Source organism: Microdochium trichocladiopsis, assembly GCF_020744255.1.
Source record: "Microdochium trichocladiopsis strain MPI-CAGE-CH-0230 chromosome Unknown B0I36scaffold_3, whole genome shotgun sequence".
In the NCBI taxonomy this organism is placed as follows: domain Eukaryota; kingdom Fungi; phylum Ascomycota; class Sordariomycetes; order Xylariales; family Microdochiaceae; genus Microdochium; species Microdochium trichocladiopsis.
The window spans coordinates 80,487-97,310 of NW_025763546.1; the positions used below are offsets into that span (position 1 = coordinate 80,487).

General features: G+C 55.1%; 7 protein-coding genes across 7 annotated transcripts; 3 read left to right on the forward strand and 4 right to left on the reverse strand.

Moving 5' to 3' along the window:
- Positions 1–91: 91 nt before the first annotated feature.
- B0I36DRAFT_346440 (uncharacterized protein) lies at positions 92–1,694 on the reverse strand (the record flags this gene model as incomplete). Its single annotated transcript, XM_046156462.1, has 2 exons — positions 92–1,227; positions 1,637–1,694. The coding sequence occupies 2 exons, from the start codon at positions 1,692–1,694 to the stop codon at positions 92–94; spliced, it is 1,194 nt and encodes a 397-aa protein (XP_046014614.1).
- Positions 1,695–3,179: 1,485 nt separating this feature from the next.
- On the forward strand, positions 3,180–4,913 carry B0I36DRAFT_239935 (uncharacterized protein; the record flags this gene model as incomplete). Its single annotated transcript, XM_046149726.1, has 1 exon — positions 3,180–4,913. One exon carries the CDS (start codon positions 3,180–3,182, stop codon positions 4,911–4,913), a length of 1,734 nt encoding a protein of 577 aa, XP_046014615.1.
- A 543-nt stretch (positions 4,914–5,456) lies between these two features.
- B0I36DRAFT_316473 (alpha-L-fucosidase-domain-containing protein) lies at positions 5,457–7,554 on the reverse strand. Its single transcript, XM_046153033.1, has one exon. The coding sequence runs from the start codon at positions 7,440–7,442 to the stop codon at positions 5,547–5,549; it is 1,896 nt and encodes a 631-aa protein (XP_046014616.1). The 5' UTR covers positions 7,443–7,554; the 3' UTR covers positions 5,457–5,546.
- A 2,506-nt stretch (positions 7,555–10,060) lies between these two features.
- On the forward strand, positions 10,061–11,119 carry B0I36DRAFT_360038 (putative carbonyl reductase; the record flags this gene model as incomplete). Its single annotated transcript, XM_046158230.1, has 5 exons — positions 10,061–10,102; positions 10,163–10,318; positions 10,388–10,491; positions 10,556–10,872; positions 10,929–11,119. 5 exons carry the CDS (start codon positions 10,061–10,063, stop codon positions 11,117–11,119), a joined length of 810 nt encoding a protein of 269 aa, XP_046014617.1.
- A 287-nt stretch (positions 11,120–11,406) lies between these two features.
- B0I36DRAFT_360039 (uncharacterized protein) lies at positions 11,407–11,894 on the reverse strand (the record flags this gene model as incomplete). Its single annotated transcript, XM_046158231.1, has 2 exons — positions 11,407–11,521; positions 11,641–11,894. 2 exons carry the CDS (start codon positions 11,892–11,894, stop codon positions 11,407–11,409), a joined length of 369 nt encoding a protein of 122 aa, XP_046014618.1.
- Positions 11,895–11,975: 81 nt separating this feature from the next.
- Positions 11,976–14,137, forward strand: B0I36DRAFT_360040 (uncharacterized protein; the record flags this gene model as incomplete). Its single annotated transcript, XM_046158232.1, has 3 exons — positions 11,976–12,215; positions 12,353–13,424; positions 13,536–14,137. The coding sequence occupies 3 exons, from the start codon at positions 11,976–11,978 to the stop codon at positions 14,135–14,137; spliced, it is 1,914 nt and encodes a 637-aa protein (XP_046014619.1).
- A 260-nt stretch (positions 14,138–14,397) lies between these two features.
- Positions 14,398–16,673, reverse strand: B0I36DRAFT_240361 (fungal-specific transcription factor domain-containing protein; the record flags this gene model as incomplete). Its single annotated transcript, XM_046149757.1, has 3 exons — positions 14,398–15,363; positions 15,424–16,313; positions 16,394–16,673. The coding sequence occupies 3 exons, from the start codon at positions 16,671–16,673 to the stop codon at positions 14,398–14,400; spliced, it is 2,136 nt and encodes a 711-aa protein (XP_046014620.1).
- Between the last annotated feature and the right edge of the window lie 151 nt (positions 16,674–16,824).

The window sequence follows — 16,824 nt, forward strand, 5'->3', positions numbered from 1 at the left end:
CTGTCCGTGGCCTAAGATGGGCATCTGTCCAATGCAATCAAGAAAATCGCTGGATGCGCCGGTTGACTAAGTTATTAATTGAGTGCTTTCACTAAGCATTACTGTAGTCAAGGGCATCCACCCTAGCACCAACACCAGAGAAGGCGTACTGATCCCACGTCTCGCTAATATTCAACCCGGTGACCGCCCCTCCGCTGACATGCGCGAGCGTTGAAGTTGTCAGCTCCGTGATGTACAGGTCTCCGCGGTGAACAATCATGCGGTGCGTCCAGCTCCGCTGCGTAGGCAACATGACGGTGTTCTGCACTGCAATTCTGGGGCGTGCCGTCCCACTAGCCGTATCCTCGATCTTCACAGTGAATACGGCGTTGACACAGGCAGCGCACAGGGTTGACGACCCGAGAAGCCACAACTGCGTTGGATCTTGGTCGTTGAACGCCATGTGGATCAGCGGCGCGGCGCTCCCGATAGACGAGGAGAGGGTGAACCAGTCGATGGATGCGTCCTTGTTGATGCGACCAAAAGTGCCTGTGCCGGCGGTCGAGTTGCCCAACAACACCACCCAGGCATTTTTATCGGGCCCGGCTAAGAGACCGACGGGTGTGGTGCCCTTGTCAGGGGGAACAGCTATTTCCTCGCCTGTCCCGCCATCATTCTTGTACCGCCAGATCTTGCTGCTCAGATCCAGGCCAGCAAAGACATCCCCACTGGTGGGATGCACAGCAGTGAATATAGGCCGCCCGCTGACAGCCCACACTTGATGGTCCTCGTCGGGTTTGTCGATAGTCATGCGCACGATGTGCGAGCTGTCTTTGCAGGCTGCCCAGAGGCTGCCGTTGTGCTCGAGGATGCCATGGGGTCCAAATGCAGGGGCAGGGAGTGGGATCGTCCTGAGGACGCGCGGCGGAGAGTTGATGTCGTTGCCGTTAGGATCGATCTGAAGGATGGCATTGTCGAATTGGACGGTTGCCCACACTGTCGAGTTGGCGCCAGACGACGAAGAGCCTAGGTGCAGCGCCAGACCATGCAGTCCGGACCAGGGGTTCGTCACAATGTACTTGCGCGCTGCAACGGGTTGTCCTTTCTGATTGAGCGCCACTTTGACCAAACTGCCGTCCGTCTGCTGAGAGATCAGCAAGAGCTCGTCGCTCACGGCAAGGATCTCATGGGTTTCGCCAGCTGCTGGAAGCGGGTATTCTACGACAGACTTGACAGCTAGCGAGGATCCTATCGTGGGTGCAGCAGCTAGAGCATGTGGTACATGCCACGCTACCAAAGTGGCCAAGCTGGTTATGAAGCGCATCTCAAATTTTGGGTGCTGGGAGGTGTCGTTACTATGTAATGGCAAAAGTCAAGCAGGAAATCGCGGCTTGAAGTACTCGTTGGGGTACACGAGATTTTTCTTTGGGCTCCGCAAGTCACGCCCGTGGAATCCGAAGTAGGCAGTATGCCCAGGCGCTAATTCGTGTCGAGGCTTGCCATCGACGTGGTCGTACCGGCCCAATACGGCAGTACTTCACGCTAATCAAACTACTCGTGACAATTTAATCATGATTTGCGACAGGGCTGGTGTCGATCACTAACGTAATACCACACTGTCAAAAACACACAGAGTTGATGTATGTACCAAACATACCTTTCCGAAGGAGCTGATTGATGAAAATGGGTAGGAACGATAGTGTGTCGATCCTCATGTAGTATGTCGGGGATTCTCTGGACAATCCTTCTACTAGAATTCTTTAGGATTAGCGCTACGGTGGGAGCCGAAATCAGGCCGACGATCTGTTCTGAACCAAACAGCGTGTGAAACTCTTAGGGTAATTGCTCTTGACACTTCCGCCAAATTGGTCGCAGCATAGCAGCCCTACACAATACAACAGCTTAAAGATTCGAGATAAAACTGCTCAACACTATTGCACTCGACTATACGTGCTTTGATGTAGTCGGACACCCAGGGAAGCCATCCCATCTCTTGCGCTCGGTACACGTGATTGCGCACGAAACGTATCGCGAGTCAGCGGCCTGATACTCGTGTCTAGAACGTAAAATACAGAACCAAGCTCACGCCAATGCCAGGTGAATCATGAAAGCCTAATCAGCCAGCATTCCCAATCATCACTGACGCCCCGAGCAAGATGCTGATGCTTATGCCCAGCAACTTGGTGTTCGGTAATATCAGGTTGATGGAAGCCTCTTTTCGTGGTGGGTAATTAGCTGAAGCATGGATCATGAATATGAGAACAACAAATGTGATCAGTGCCCATTTCGATGAGTCTAGTAAGAATGCGCAACACGTGCGCTCAGGGGTGACGTTAGAACTGTCATAATTAGCAATGCTGTTGAAGAAAACAAAACCTAGAAGGCTCACTTGACCAGCCCTGAGCATCTGGCCTGGGACAGGAGGTACAGGAATTTCACGATACTGATACTGGCAAATTGCTCGGAGTACTTCTCACGGCTGGCGTAATAGGTTTGCCGATCAGCAGTCTGCCGACAGCACTGCCATTCACACTTGCTGGCAAGCCCTGACCGTGGGCGGTAGTCTCATGGCCGCTGGAATTGAGCCGTGAAATATAGATCAGGGTACTAACTCTGGGACTAAATTCCACGATTCGATAGCTGCGAAATGCAAGCGGGAACCAGTGGTGCCGGACACGTCATCGGCACAGATGCATGTGCAGTGTGGAACACGGCACTTTACCTGGACGCGTAATCAGGTAGACATGCTTGTACTGCTTCTTGATGTTGAGCCATAAACGGGCTCGGGCGTCGCCGTCTAGCGTCAGAATCTCCCGTAGGTCTCGTCCTGTCGATCTCTGCTATTGTATGCAGGGTTTCGGATGTGGCGTGTAGAAACCAGGCGAGGCGAATTAGGGATCCCTTTGTCGCCGGATGCATTTCAGCTGAGTGTCAGCCTCCGGGGATAACTGAGCTTGTTCACGCCATTTAACTTGTCTAGGTTTGGCGTGGCGCACAGACCCCATTTGCCTTGGAGAAGCGGCAGCTAGTGGTCGAATCCTTGTTCGCGTTGCTACTTGCGTTCTAGTTAGAGTTTTGAAGCTGAACGGCGCGAGCGCTTCGTGCATCCTCAAGTCTGAGCCTGGGTATGCGATCCTCCTTGTCTTTTTCCTTCTTGGTCCTTCTCCTTTTGTTCTTGCAGCATGCACACTCATGTAGTCATGTCGGCCAAATCCGGGTATGACGTGCTGATCATCGGCGCGGGCATGTATGGCCTGCAAGCAGCTCGGACATATCTAGAGGTCTATCCCAACGCCAAACTAGTCATTCTCGAAGGCAGCGAGCAACTGGGAGGAGCATGGAGCCAGGGCCGCGTATACGACACGCTCTGGACACAAGACAGCCACTCGGTCGCCGAGTTCTCTGACGTCGGACTTCCCCTCGAACCGGATCAACTCAACTGTGGTCTCTTCCGTGCAACACACATGACGACCTACCTCGAGATTTATGCGCATTCACACAAATATGCGGGTTCCTCCGTGGCAGATCGGATCCGGTTCGCCTGCCGTGTCACACGGGTCAGCAAACTGGCTGATGATAAGACCTGTTGGGTTGTCGAGACCGAGCAAAAGGATGGTCGGCCGTCAAGAACCTTCCAGGCTGACAAGGTCATTGACGCGTCTGGAATCACCAGCGAACCCGCTCTGCCGGACCTGCCAAACTTGCATGCTTTCCGAGGCACGCGCATGCATGCCATAGAACTGGCCAGTAACCAGCTGCAGAGCAACGAGAAGGCCATGCGCATAGTGGTAGCGGGCGGTGCCAAGTCTGCGGCGGATGCAGCCTACGCCCTTGCGAAGGCGGGCAAGATTGTGCATTGGGTGGTCCGCAAATCCGGCGGCGGGCCTTGCTGGTATGCCCCATTACACCCAAAACCGCCGTTTACCTCGACCGACGAGCCTCTCCTAACCCGGGTCCTGTATTACATCATGTCGTCGCACTTTGTCAAGGACACTCTGATTGTGCGCTTCATGAACAGGACCGCGATCGGGCGATGGCTCACCCGCTTTGCGTGGAAGAGCATCGAGGCCGACTTCAGGAAACGTGCGCGATACGACCGCAATGACGCCATGGCGGTGGAGAATGGGTTCAAGAATCTGATTCCGGACACGCCGCTGTTTTGGGCAAATGACAATACCGGTGTCGAGCAGCGGGACGACTTTTTTGACACCATTGCGACCAAGGTGCGTGTTTATCGCGACGATATCACGGAGGTGGAACCCAATGCTGTCGTGTTATCCGACGGAACGAGGATCGAAACCGATGCTATGGTCTTTGGTACGGGGTGGAGGCAGGCCCCGAGTCACTATGACGCGCAAACCGCGTTGGACTTGGGCCTCCCAGTACCCATCGCAGGTACCGCTGGCAGTGTGGAGAGGCAGAGATGGGACGCGGCGGATAAAGAAGCAGAGAAGCGGGTGTTGCAGCGATTTCCTATCCTGGCCGATCCGCCAAGATACAACAAGAGGACTGCATCCATGACCCCTTATAGACTGTACAGATGCATCTTGCCCATCCAAGATCCGAGCATCGTATCCCTAGGCCGCGTGAACATTATCAATGGATGGCGCGTAGCGGAAGTACAGTCGCTCTGGGCGGTCGCGGCTCTGAACGGGAGGCTCCCTGCGGCCACGGCCACGGCTACGAACAAGGAGGAGATGCAGATGCGGCAGGACGTGGCGGACACGGCCATGTGGTGCGCCCGGCGGTACTTGGATAAAGGCGCCATGGCGAACTGGTTCCTTTGGGACTGCGTAGCGTACACAGACGCCTTGCTTGACGACCTGGGCCTAGTCAGCCACCTTGGCAAAGAAGGCTTGCTGCAGCCTTGCCGTGCGCAAAGCTTGCGCGGTTTGATTGGCGAGTACAAGGCCAGGTATGGCTCCAGGGAATGAGTCATTCAGTGCATTGATTATCCATAGGCTGAGCCATTCCTCAAAGCGCCTCACGACCAATGTTCTGATTTCATAATACGTTGCAACATGGGAAAAGAGGACATTTTCAGCCGTGACACTGTGCCTATGATAGGTGTTCTAGCATAGTGGCTATACCGAAAGAGCTTTAGTCGTTGGCAATGAGTGAAACTGGTTCAAGTCGGTGGGCGTAGCCATGGTCCTATCACTACCATTTTGAGCTTGAGAGTAGCTTTATGATCCTGTACCGCCACTGAGCTTCTCCCCACAGCATAATATCCACGGCCTTCTTCATCGAAAGCAAGGTTGCTGACACTGTCTGTTGCATACGTAGATGCACCCTGGCCGGGCAAGCTCGAGCGACTGGGTCACACGTCAGGCACAGGACTGTGGAGGGAGGGATTCCGCGGCTTGAATAGCAGGGTACAGCTAATGATGGATAGACAAAGTTGGAATCGTCCGCGGGTGGATCAAACACCTTTTCTCACTCCTTTCAAACACAGGCACGACAGTGGGAAATATCATGCGGGCACAGGCGTTTGTCATATTCTGTCTTTCGTAAACTCCGCTGCACTTGTCCCAATCTCGTCTCCATTGGCCCTCAGCGCCACTAGATCAATAGGGCACAAGTTTAATCGCCCCGACACTCCCCAGCTCCACGTGATGCTCACCGGCAACAAAGCCCCGCATCGGGATCCCGCTAAAGTCAGCAGTCTCATACACGATCGCGACGGAGCCCTTGGACACACGGATTACGGCGACATCCTTGCCCTCGAGCCCGGCTTCTGACAAGAAGGCACCAGTAAACTCGCCCATCTCGAGTGAGACGCCTTTGGTAGTAGATGTAATCTCACCCGCGGGCCAGATCGTGGCGCCGTCGATGGGCTGCGGGATGGGAATGCGCTCGCTGAAGGTCAACTTGAGGACGTAACCGTACTGCTCCTCCGCGGGCTTCTCTGGCAGAGTGATGTTGAGCCCGGCGGCGCTTTGTGTGAAGTCGGTGATGTCGACGTACTCGCCTTTTGCGGCACCAAAGAACTGAACACTCGTAAGCCCATCAAGGCTCACAGCGCGGTCACTGCCCAGACTTGCGATACCGGTCTTGCCGCCTTCCGGCCAGCCAAGTAGCGTGGCATAGAGCACCTTCTCATCTTGACTCCTTGTGAACCTAAGGTCTCGCCCGTCACCCTCAAGCGGCCCTGAAAAGGACCCCCCTCCCGCACGATTCGGCCCTTCGCCGTAGATATCCCACGCGCGTGTTTCGTACACAGCCTCGCCGTTAAGCGCAAGAAACGCGCCGATGTCGCCCAAGATCTGGACTTGCTCTTCCGGTAGGTGTCCGGTCGCGGTAGGGCTAATGTTCAGCAACATGTTGCCGTTCTTACTCACTCTGTCGAGGAGGGAGTGGATCATCGACTTGGAGGAGTGGTACTTGATCCCGTCCGTATAACTCCACGAAGACGCACTTATAGCATCGTCAGTCTGCCAGTACGGCCTCGTCAAGCCTGCAGGGCCGCCGCGCTCATAGTCCACGACGGCGCTAGTATCACGGAACCCAAAGTCGCCGTGCTTCCAGGTGGTCAGTACTTCCTTTCCCCACTCGACGCCACGGTTGAAGTAGTGCGCCAAGAACGTCAGCCTCTCGGCCTCGCGGATCCCGCAAATCGGACTGCCGTCGTCCTGGCACCACCCGGGGCTCCACAGGGAGAAGTCATTCCAGACCATATCAGGCTTGACATGTTCCAGCGCCTCGAGCTGCTTGGCGAGCCACCGCTCCGACCCTTCTTCGTGGGACAGCTGGCCTAATAGGAGCCGCATGGCCGGGTCGGTCTGGTTCTGCGCGGACCCAAAGAAACCGTTCGTGTTGAACGCCTGATGCATCGCGATGACGAGCTTCATATCGGCTCCACGCACCAACTCGCTAAACATCTTCAGCAGGTCCATCTTCGGGCCGAGTCGCATCGAGTTCCACTCGTTAACCTCGCTGTCCCACAACGAGTACCCGTCATGGTGCTCCGCTACGGGACCCGCAAACTTTGCCCCGGATGCTTTGATGGTGGCTATCCAGCTTTCCGGGTCGAACTCGCCGCCTTCAGATACTAGCACGGGTTTGAACTGGACGTGGTTCCCGGCGAGATCCTGGCCTCCAAGGATAAACTTGTCGTACCCAAACACTGTATCCGGGTCGCCGTACGTCTTCTCGTGCCACGGGCGCTCCGTCTCGGGTGCGTCAATCTTACGGTAGATGTTCCGCGGGTACCACTCGCTGCCGTGCTGCGCTGTGGTGAACGCACCCCAGTGCCAATACACACCGAACTTGGCGTCCTTGAACCACTCTGGGGACGCCGTGTGCTTGTCGGTCGACTCCCAAGTCGCCTCGTATGGGCCGGGTGCGGGAGTGGAACCAGTGGAGTAGGTGCTACTACTGTCGCGCCGGGTGGCGGCGGGCGAGGCGGCGGCAAGGCCGGCAAGGGCGGCCAGTGCAAATGCACCTTTGCTTTGTCGCGGCATTGTGGGCGCGTGTGGATCTCAGTGCCCGTGATGTGGGATGAGCGCCGCTGTTCAGGAGACGTGAGAGTGAGCCGGTGATTAGAGGAGACAGGGAGGGCGATCACGATGTCCCTGGACGGTTGCATCCTAAGCTGAGGAGCGACATTGCGACTACCAAGACATATATACTCCTCTTGCTGTGCCCGAATGGGCAGGGTGCCGATCACTCTCCTCACTGGGACGATCGTGGCCCGCCAGCCTGGGTGACTCGTTGAACGGAGGTAAACCACGACTCGCTCTGGAAGGTGAGATGCAAGGCAGGGGCTTCGCGTTGCGATGGCGCCACTCCGAGTGTAACACTACTGGGCCGGGAGGCCAAGCCAGGCCATGTCGATTCCGCCCTGGGTGGCCAAGCAACAGACAAGTGCCGTCAGTACGAGGCATGACATCGTATGATTCGCTCCAATCAGTAGGTTATCCACTTTTACTAACCTTGACAACCGTGGAGACTGTAATGGGATAAGATTGCGGGGGACGGCCATGGCTATCTTGCCGATCACAGAACACGGGGATCGCTTGGGCCCGACGGCTCTTTGTGCGGATTATCGGGCCGGGCTTCACCGGTGGTTCCCGACAATGTCTTCAACACACAGCTGGAGTTGGCCATAGTCGGCGTAATTAGCTTGCACATGTCGACCCGGTCCTGTGATTACCGGTGGTTCCCCGGACATCATATCTCCAATGCGACGCTACCCAGGGGGCTGGAGACGCGGGGCTTTTCCCGAGCCGTGGCTTGTTCCTCCGCCAGGCAATGATCTGCAAACACTTCATTTGGATCTCGGCCAGCCTCCCGAAGTGATGGTGTAACGAGACAGGACCTATCAAATTGTACACGCTGGCATAGCTAAGTCCTTGCTTCTTGATTGTCAAACACGTCCTTCTCGATTTTAGCAGATGGCGAGCTTATTTGTCTTAGAACAGGCTGACAGCTGCCTAGGGATCCGGGCTGACGAGCAAGCCCACAATACAAGCTCCAGCTACTCCCGCCCGGGGTCAAGTGCTCCCAGAGCGCGCCGCTCTCAGGCGGGCACTCCACATACATCATCCGGACTGAATCCCGCAACTTGCCCTCGTCCGCGCCCCCCGCTATCGGCCGTTCGGAAGTGCAAATGCACGCTCGCGGACAAGACCTACCGTGGAACGGGCCCAGCGCAGAGGTCCTTCCTAGTCGCCGCACCAAGTAAGTCTCGACTGCAGTTCGACGGTCTGCATGAGATATAACGATGGAGCAGCCACACTGTTGATGTGAAGATGAGCTTCAAGACAGTAATGGTCAGCGAGGTGCTTGAAGCGGCCGGTCTTATCAGACGCATAGCCTCGTCTCTAACTATCGAGTACTGAAATATCATCACAGGCTACCAGAATACAAAGTCCAGTAGCAGTTAAATAGACGGGCTCTTACGCCCACACAGTCTGACTGAAGGACATGTGCGGGGATCCCCCGATCTTATGGTCCGCTCGTCGCGCTTAGGATTGACCTGCTTGGCTTTTCCCCACACCTGCCGTGCAATTGCTGCAAGACAAACAACTCAGCTTGCTGGGGCTATGACGAGTATGTGGGAAGCTCAATTCACCGTGGCCGAGCGTTTTTATCCAGGCGATATGCAATGGTGAAAAATGTGAACTAAAACCAGTTGCACTAACAGCACATCTCCTGGTCGAGTCTGAAGTCCATTATTGTCGAGCTCTGCCAAGTCTCACTGACAACTGCATACGTCCAGGCTAGAACGGCGCCCAGCGCTGAGTTGGTCAAAAAGGCGTGAGCCACCTTGGCATTGCTAGTATCGTTCCTGATAGGCTCATCTATGAAAGGACCATCGTCACGATGTTTACATTGTCCCTTTATAGCCCCCATCAACTTTCCCGGGGTGTAGCAATGGCCCAAGCCAAGGGCAACGCAGCGCTCACGCAGATCTACTGCGGAGGCCGAGAGGGACGTATGAACTGTGTGGGCTGCGACCAAAAGTGCGCGCAAGCGCCCCTTTGCTGGACGCCGCAAGCTGAAGAAAGCTTGCAAAGCACCGATTTGAAGTCTCGGCCATTCAGAACTTCCGAGAGCCGTGGGTAGCTCACGGCATCATGCCTGCTGACATTAACGACGTACATCGAATAAGCCCAACTGTATGACCTGACCCTTCTCTAGTGTGTGCCAATAAGCAGAGCTGTTGCAAATGCTATCGATAGAATTGCTGTTCTCATTTGGCTCTCGCTGCACCAAGCTGACAAATGCGTTGCGTGGGTGGCTGCACACCCAGATGAGGAAGGGGGGAACACACCTGGGCAGGAAGAGAGTGCTGAGTGCAAATTGAACCGAGCCCCACTTTTCAAATTCGTCCGAATACGCTTGGTCAGGTGTTAAACAGAACACCAACCCAGAGGGAGTGTAGCCGATTTGTCATTGAGAGACACACAACGTCAAAGTATGGTTGAACTGAAGCACAGAAGGCTGTGAGGCTGTTTATGTAGCAGTATAAGTATGTGCTCGATAACCATTGTCTCAGGGCATCACTACATAGCAACAATCGCAATTCGTCTTCCGGTCACGCAATCTCACTCCACAGCAATATTCTCGATTCGCAATGTCTTCCTACGTGATCTCCGGAGTCTCTCGCGGGCTCGGCGTACGTGCTCTCGTCTCTTCATAGAAGAGAGACATAGCTAACACAGAAACCGCACTGCAGTTCGAGTTTGTCCGCCAGCTCTCTGCCAGCCCAGCCAACTCCGTCTTTGGCCTGGTCCGTGACAAGACGGCCGTCGAGGCCAAGGTTGCCGCCGAGCTTGGACGAACCAACATCACCATCATCCAAGCCGACACTACCAACGCGGCTGAATTGGAGGTATGTTTTGCCCCAATTGTCCGAAATCTGACTCAAAACTAACACGGGGATTGTTTGTGCAATTTTTAGAAAGCCGCCCAGATCGTCTCGGAGAAGACAAATGGAACTCTTGACTACCTCATCGCCAATGCCGCACTTCAAGCCAAGACTGCCTTGGTCGGCTTTGATGTTCTGTAGGTTCCCTCTGGTGTGAAAGGGATGCAGGATGTTCTTGGTTCAAGGCTAATTCTCGAGCAGTGCCCAGGATCCGACAGCTCTCGAAGAGGATCTGATTGAACATTTCCGAGTCAACACCGTTGGCCCTATCCACCTGTTCAATGCTTTCATGCCACTGATCTTGAATGGCCACGCAAAGAAAGTCATTGCCATCTCCACCGGCGCAGCAGACACAGAGATGACCCTCAAGCCCGAGATGTATCAAGCCACTGCCTACTCAATCACCAAGGCAGCTCTGAACATGGCAGTGGCCAAGTTCAGCGCTGTCTACCGGAGGGAAGGCGTACTTGTCATGGCCATTTGCCCTGGCGCAGTGGCTACCGGTGGTTTGCAGATTGGTATGTGGTCCTTCCGAAATCTAGAATGGTGCATTCTTTGCTAACACTGCGTCAAGAAACCGAGGAGGACGGAAAACTCGCCATGGAAATGTTCGCAAGGTTCAAAGAATATTCACCCACTTTCCAGGGACCAGAGCCCGTAGAAGACAGCGCCAGGTCCGTCTTGGCTCTCATGAACAAGGCTACCGTTGACGATGGATATGCCGGCGCTTTTCTCTCCCACACAGAGAAAAAGCCATATCTTTAGAGTCGCAACGAGGGCTCGCCGCGCTGCTTTGGAGAAACCACAGAGAGACGAACGTGTCAAGTGAGAGCGCTGTAAGTCTCAGCTCCCACGCTCCCACGCTCCCACGCTCCCAATAGAAAGTCTGGTGAAGCCTGAAGCGCATCGTCTCACCAAGGAGAGTATCTACGTCTATCTGGGATATCAAGGGGAGTCTGAACGATGAATATCTTCTTTGAGGATAAAGGAGTAATATAGAGCTTCGAGAATAAATTGTATTTAGGCCGTGCCTCGTTCTACCGAGTCTCATGTCATATGCCAGCAAGGAAAGTCTTGAATTGGGTTGTCGTCTCTACGTAGGTGGTCAAGGCCCATGGCTCAAAACCGGGAGACCTAGCTCTGCCGTCCATACTGAACGGCAGCTTCCTTGAATAACATAGAGCAATCCAATAAAGAGATATCAAACATTTCAGGGTCAAAAATGTAGCTGCACTATAGGTAATCCTTCGTCCCGAGTTCAATCATGATCACTGCCATCTCCTCACATCCACTCTTCAAAGGATGGCTGCGTGGTGTACTCGGGCGCACTAGTTGCCTCGACGGGATCGTACGCGGGCGTGTCGTCGTCAGATCTGTCACGCTCATAGGGAGTTGCAGGATCGTTGGTAGCTCGTACTTCGTCCCGACTGCGATCGTCATCGTTGCTCATGTCGGCGTCCATCTGTGCCCCGTGGGCGGCCTCCTCGTCTGTCATGGGCGATGGAACAGTGAGACCCCTGAGTCTGTTGACATCGTGCATGTTGTGCCGGGTCGTGGCGCGACACTGGAGCCCGGGCGGCGATTACGGATAGGGGAGAATCTGTTCGTAGCGCTCAAACACATGCGTTACCTGAACAGGCCACGGACACTGTGGATTGATGCCATCTGCATGAACCAAAAAGATGAGGACGAGAAGGGCAGGCAGATTATCCGAATGGCAACCTTGTACCAACTAGCAGAACGGGTTGTCATCTGGCTTGGTCCCGCTGCTCCTCCTGGTGAGCACGGATTATCCTCAAGCACTCTGGCACTCTCACGGCTCGAACACGTTGGCAAGCAGGTCGAGCTCAGTCGTGCAACCGTACGTTTTGCAGCTCCAGCAGCAACCGGGGAAGGTTGGTTTCGTTCGATCTGTCCAATCCCCTACCGTCAGAGACGTGGTCGGCGATTAAGAGCCTCCTTGGGCGGCAGTGCTTCCAAAGGTTGTGGATCGTGCAGGAGGTTCTCCTGGCAAACCCGGCGTCCGCTGTCGTGGTATGTGGCCATGACCAGATTCTCCTCTACCACCTCATCCGTGCCATTGTATGCCTGCTCACCAAGGAGTTCCTGCCACTCACATTCCGTCGCTTGCTCGAGTCGATCCGCATCCTTGCGTGGCGACACACCGACTTTTCCGTGCCATTCGTCCTCAATCTGTTGCGTGAGCGACAGTGCTTCCTGGGACACGACCCAGTTTACGGTGCTCTAGGCTTGCCCCCTATCCAGTTCAACACATTGCTCCCTCAGCCAGACTACCACCTCCCCATCGCCCAGGTCTACCAGGACGCGTTTCTCGCCTGTACACAGATGGAGGAACGCCTCACTCTCCTGATGCACTGCGAGCTCAAGCCACCAAGGCACCGTCTTAGGAGCGCCACCACCAGCAGGCCACCGGGACTGCCATCGTGGGTACCGGACTGCTCCACGCCGCGATCTACGCACCCGATATCGGCATTTATCTCGGCGAGCGGCATTTCACGGGCCTGGTGGCGGCATATTCCAAGCGCCGGAACCACAAGTCACGCCGGGGATGGCAGGCCTTCTTCGTCGTCGTCACCAGACGTTCTCGCCGTTAGCGGGCGCCATTTCGCAGTGCTAGCTACGGTCAGCGCGCCAGTGCCTGCGGATGATCCGACGGCCGCACTCAAGATGATGCGCCTGTGGGACCCTCCGAATGCTTTCGATGAGGGTGGCAGTGGCGTCACTGGGAGCAGCGGTAGCACCCTGGAACGAGCGCGCGATACGTACCTCGAGACCTTGCGCGTTGGATACCTGCACGAGAGATGGCCGCAGCCCCAAGCCGAGACACTCGACGAATGGCGGGCGACGTACCTCCGGGTGGTTTACCGCGGTAGCGGTAAAGGGGCTCGAGCAAACCCGAGCAACCACGAAGATGACGACGAAGATGACGACGACGATGAAGCAATCCTGCATGGCGAGCTGTACTGGGCAATCAAGCTCATTCAGGGCAGGAGTCTTGTCACCACCACGGACGGAGCAATTGGTCTCGCTCCAGGTTGGGCTAAGCCGGGTAAGTCGAGAGCCCTCGGACCGGGAGATGGATTTGCGCATCCTGAGTACTCTACTGTCTTGTAACCTCAAGGGCTTATCTTATACTGACTGTGCATTTGGCATCGGGCAGGCGACATGGCATGCTCAATACTGGGCTGCAAATCCGCCATTCTTCTCCGCGCAGTACCGCCGACGCTGCCCCCGTCTCAACAATCGTCTGCCTTGCGGACCGTCGCAGCCACATCGTCATTGGCCACGTGCCAAGTCGTCGGCGAGTGCTACATCTACGGCATGGACGACTCCATCGGACTTCTGGGTCCTTTACCGGCAGGCTACACGGTTCAGGTAGTCAAGGGCGACAAGGGATTTGCGCAGTCGCGCTTCCAGTATCGACTTCCATCACCGCCTTGCACGCCACCTCACTCTCCGACGACGACATCTCGACGTCAATCTCATGATGGGAGTGATAGTGACGGTCAGCAGCATACCACAATCGAGAGCAGGAGGGAACAGAAGACGAGCAGCAGTCTCGAAGACCCACGCATGGGACCCGTGCCCTGTCCTTGGAGCCGGGCGACTGCTGCGGAAGACGCAAGGCCCACGGGCAGCCCGGCGCTTTGGGAGCCATGGCGCAACTCGGTCACGGGAGAGTTAATGGGTTCCGACCCGCGGCTGTCCCCAGAGAGCCTGCGCGAAAGGGGTGTTGGTGTTGAAGAATTCTACCTGGTGTGACTTGTTTCTAGTTACAACGAGGGCCCCCTCAACCTTCATATTATGGTCCGTCATGTTCAGTACGTTTATGAAAGCTTCTGCTACAGGAAGTTGCAATCGAGATGCCCCCTGTACTGCTGCATCCATGCCCATAGTGGCAAGGGCTTGAGGGATTTTAACCAGATAAGATCAACTTAGTAGCTCTCGAATGTCACAACCACCATAAAATATACCGACAAGAATTCAAGCCTTACGCATTAAGTGTTGTAAACCTACTTCTCCTAGCTAAGCATGAGACACGCACCCGTTCTCCGAACAGCCGTGCGCCACTGACTAGTAGTCCTGTTGTGTGGCGGTGTCGGGCCTTCGGCCCATACCTGCTTGAGAACTCCTATGCCGCTCCTGACTGATGCGAGCCGGTACGCCTCTACTTGGGCATACCACGCTCGAAATCGATCTTGGCACTTGCTGTCAAAAGCTTCGCTTCCTGCAATGAAGGCTGGCCAGTACAGAGGTGCCGACAATATCCCGCTGTCTGCCTTGATTCTTTCTATGTCTTCGATACTGCCAAGCACGATCTCGATGTGCGATCTGAGGAAGCTGTGCCTCATGAGCCGTATATGCTGGGCGAAATAGATGACAAGGGCATTATGGAACGCCGCCGTAGTCTTCTCGATGATCTCAGAGCTCGGCGTTGTCCTGCTGCCATCACCACGATCGCCTTGAGGGGAGGGAAAAGGATACCCCGGGACCCATTCCATGATGTCGGACTCGAGCTCATTGCATAATTCAGCGAGCTCATGCGAGGGGGTACTTCCGCTCTTTCGACATTCGTCAATTTGTTCAATGAGGTCTGTTGTTCGGGCGAGGAGAATCAAGAGATCTTGAGGTACGCCATAGACGTATTCATATTCGCCGACCGTTGTTGATCGTGGCGCTGCGACATGGCACAACAGGGGAGAATTGCCCCGTTGACCGTCTGTCTCATCTCCCCTGTCAAGAAGCCCAACGGATAAAGCCGTCCCGAAATACGAGTCTGGAGACGCCGGCGAACATGACGACGACTGCTGGTCGAGACTATTATGCCGGGCGGCCGTGCTGTCATAGATGACACGCAAGTAGAAGTATATTCGATGTAGTGACTGTGCCTTTGAGGAATACTTGGTCTTGGAGCCTCGAATATGAGTCATAAATCGGAAAGCCCCATCCAGATGAATGCCGCACGTGCTTGTATCTCCAGACATGACCTGATGGTATGAAACTGTCAGGGCGAGGATAATTAGAAGGTTTGGGACATCATAACTTACGTTGATAGTGATCATGGACAGCATAGTTGCCAGCAGTTCCTTGTACTTTGGGCGCGAGTGTGGCGTGGAGCTCTCAACTGTCTCTTTGAGTAATTTTATCGCCCGACCTTTAAACTTGATGGCATCGTTGGCCCATGTTCCTGCCTCCTTCTCACATGATCGCGAATTGCTGTCATTTGCAAGGTAGAAGGCACTGATCGAGAGCAGTGCGTTTCGGAGAGCGTCTCGGATCTTGGATGTCGAGCCATACAGGCTTAGTTGTCCGGCGCTTTGCAGAACACGCGGAAGGTGTATCGTTTTCCATGGACTCTTCTCATAGTCGGTGACGCAGAAGAGATGCACAACTCTGTGGACATAGTGATTCATCAAGAACCGTTCGACCTCTGGCATGTAGGATGGCGATGGGTTGTACGTAATAGCATTGCTACTGTCATCCGTCCACCAGAGACCATGGATGTTGCCTGGTGAGGCTCCACCGTCTAGATGGTCGCCTTCTCCGTGTTCTGCAGGATAGTCTGTTGCGGTTCCATGCTGTAGAGTGGCGATAGTAGAAGGACTGAGGCTTTGTCCGTGCCCTGGAGACAAAATGGCAGAGCCGTTCAATTCCAGCTCGGAACCGCGTGGTCCTGTGCCATCGAGTGCTTGCGCATCGTCTGGTGGCCATGCGTCCAGCAGTGACTGAGATAGGATTCTTTGGTGCTCGTCAGACGAAGGTAGCGGGGAACTTGCTTCATTGGACCCCGGACACGGAAGGAAAACGCCGAAGTTGGTCAGGAATAATGCATGGTCTGTATTTGCAGAAGACCTCTGCTTCTGCACTGGGAAGCCATCAATCTGACGGAAGATGTCGTCGAGATCCAGAGGCGAAAGGTGAGATTGGGCATCCTCGTCTGTGAAAGCACATTGTTAACGCTCTGCCGCAGAAGTGATCAGGAATGTCACCAGAGGCTAGGGAAATCTTTCTTACCACATACGATCAGAGATCTCTGTGACCTGCCAATGGCCATTCCAGGCTGGTCTGAGCCCTGTTGTGACTGGTTGTCATCATCCCTGGAGGCATCGGAGCCAGCCTCGAGGGGCATCCATCGCAGCCGGACAGCATAGCCCTCGCAATCAAGATCCTTCAGGCGACACTGTACGCAGCGAGGCCGGCTCTCGTCGCACTTGACCTTGCGAGCTCGACAGGTCCAGCAGCCAGCGAAGCTCTTGTGACGTTTCTTCAGCTGGCCAGGCAGTGGCACCGAGCCCATCATGTCTGGCTCAAGAGGGGAAGTTGAACGCGAATGGGCAGTTCCGGGCGTCAACTGCTGATCCACAACCTGCCGCGGCGTGCAGCTGCGGAAGGTGCTGGCATGTCGAGATTGCGGGAGTGGAAATGGGGGTCTGTGTCTCTCGCCGCCC

Coding starts and splice junctions, on each gene's coding strand:
- B0I36DRAFT_316473 (XM_046153033.1), bottom strand. CDS start 7,442: ATGCCGCGACAAAGCAAAGGTGCATTTGCACTGGCCGCCCTTGCCGGC.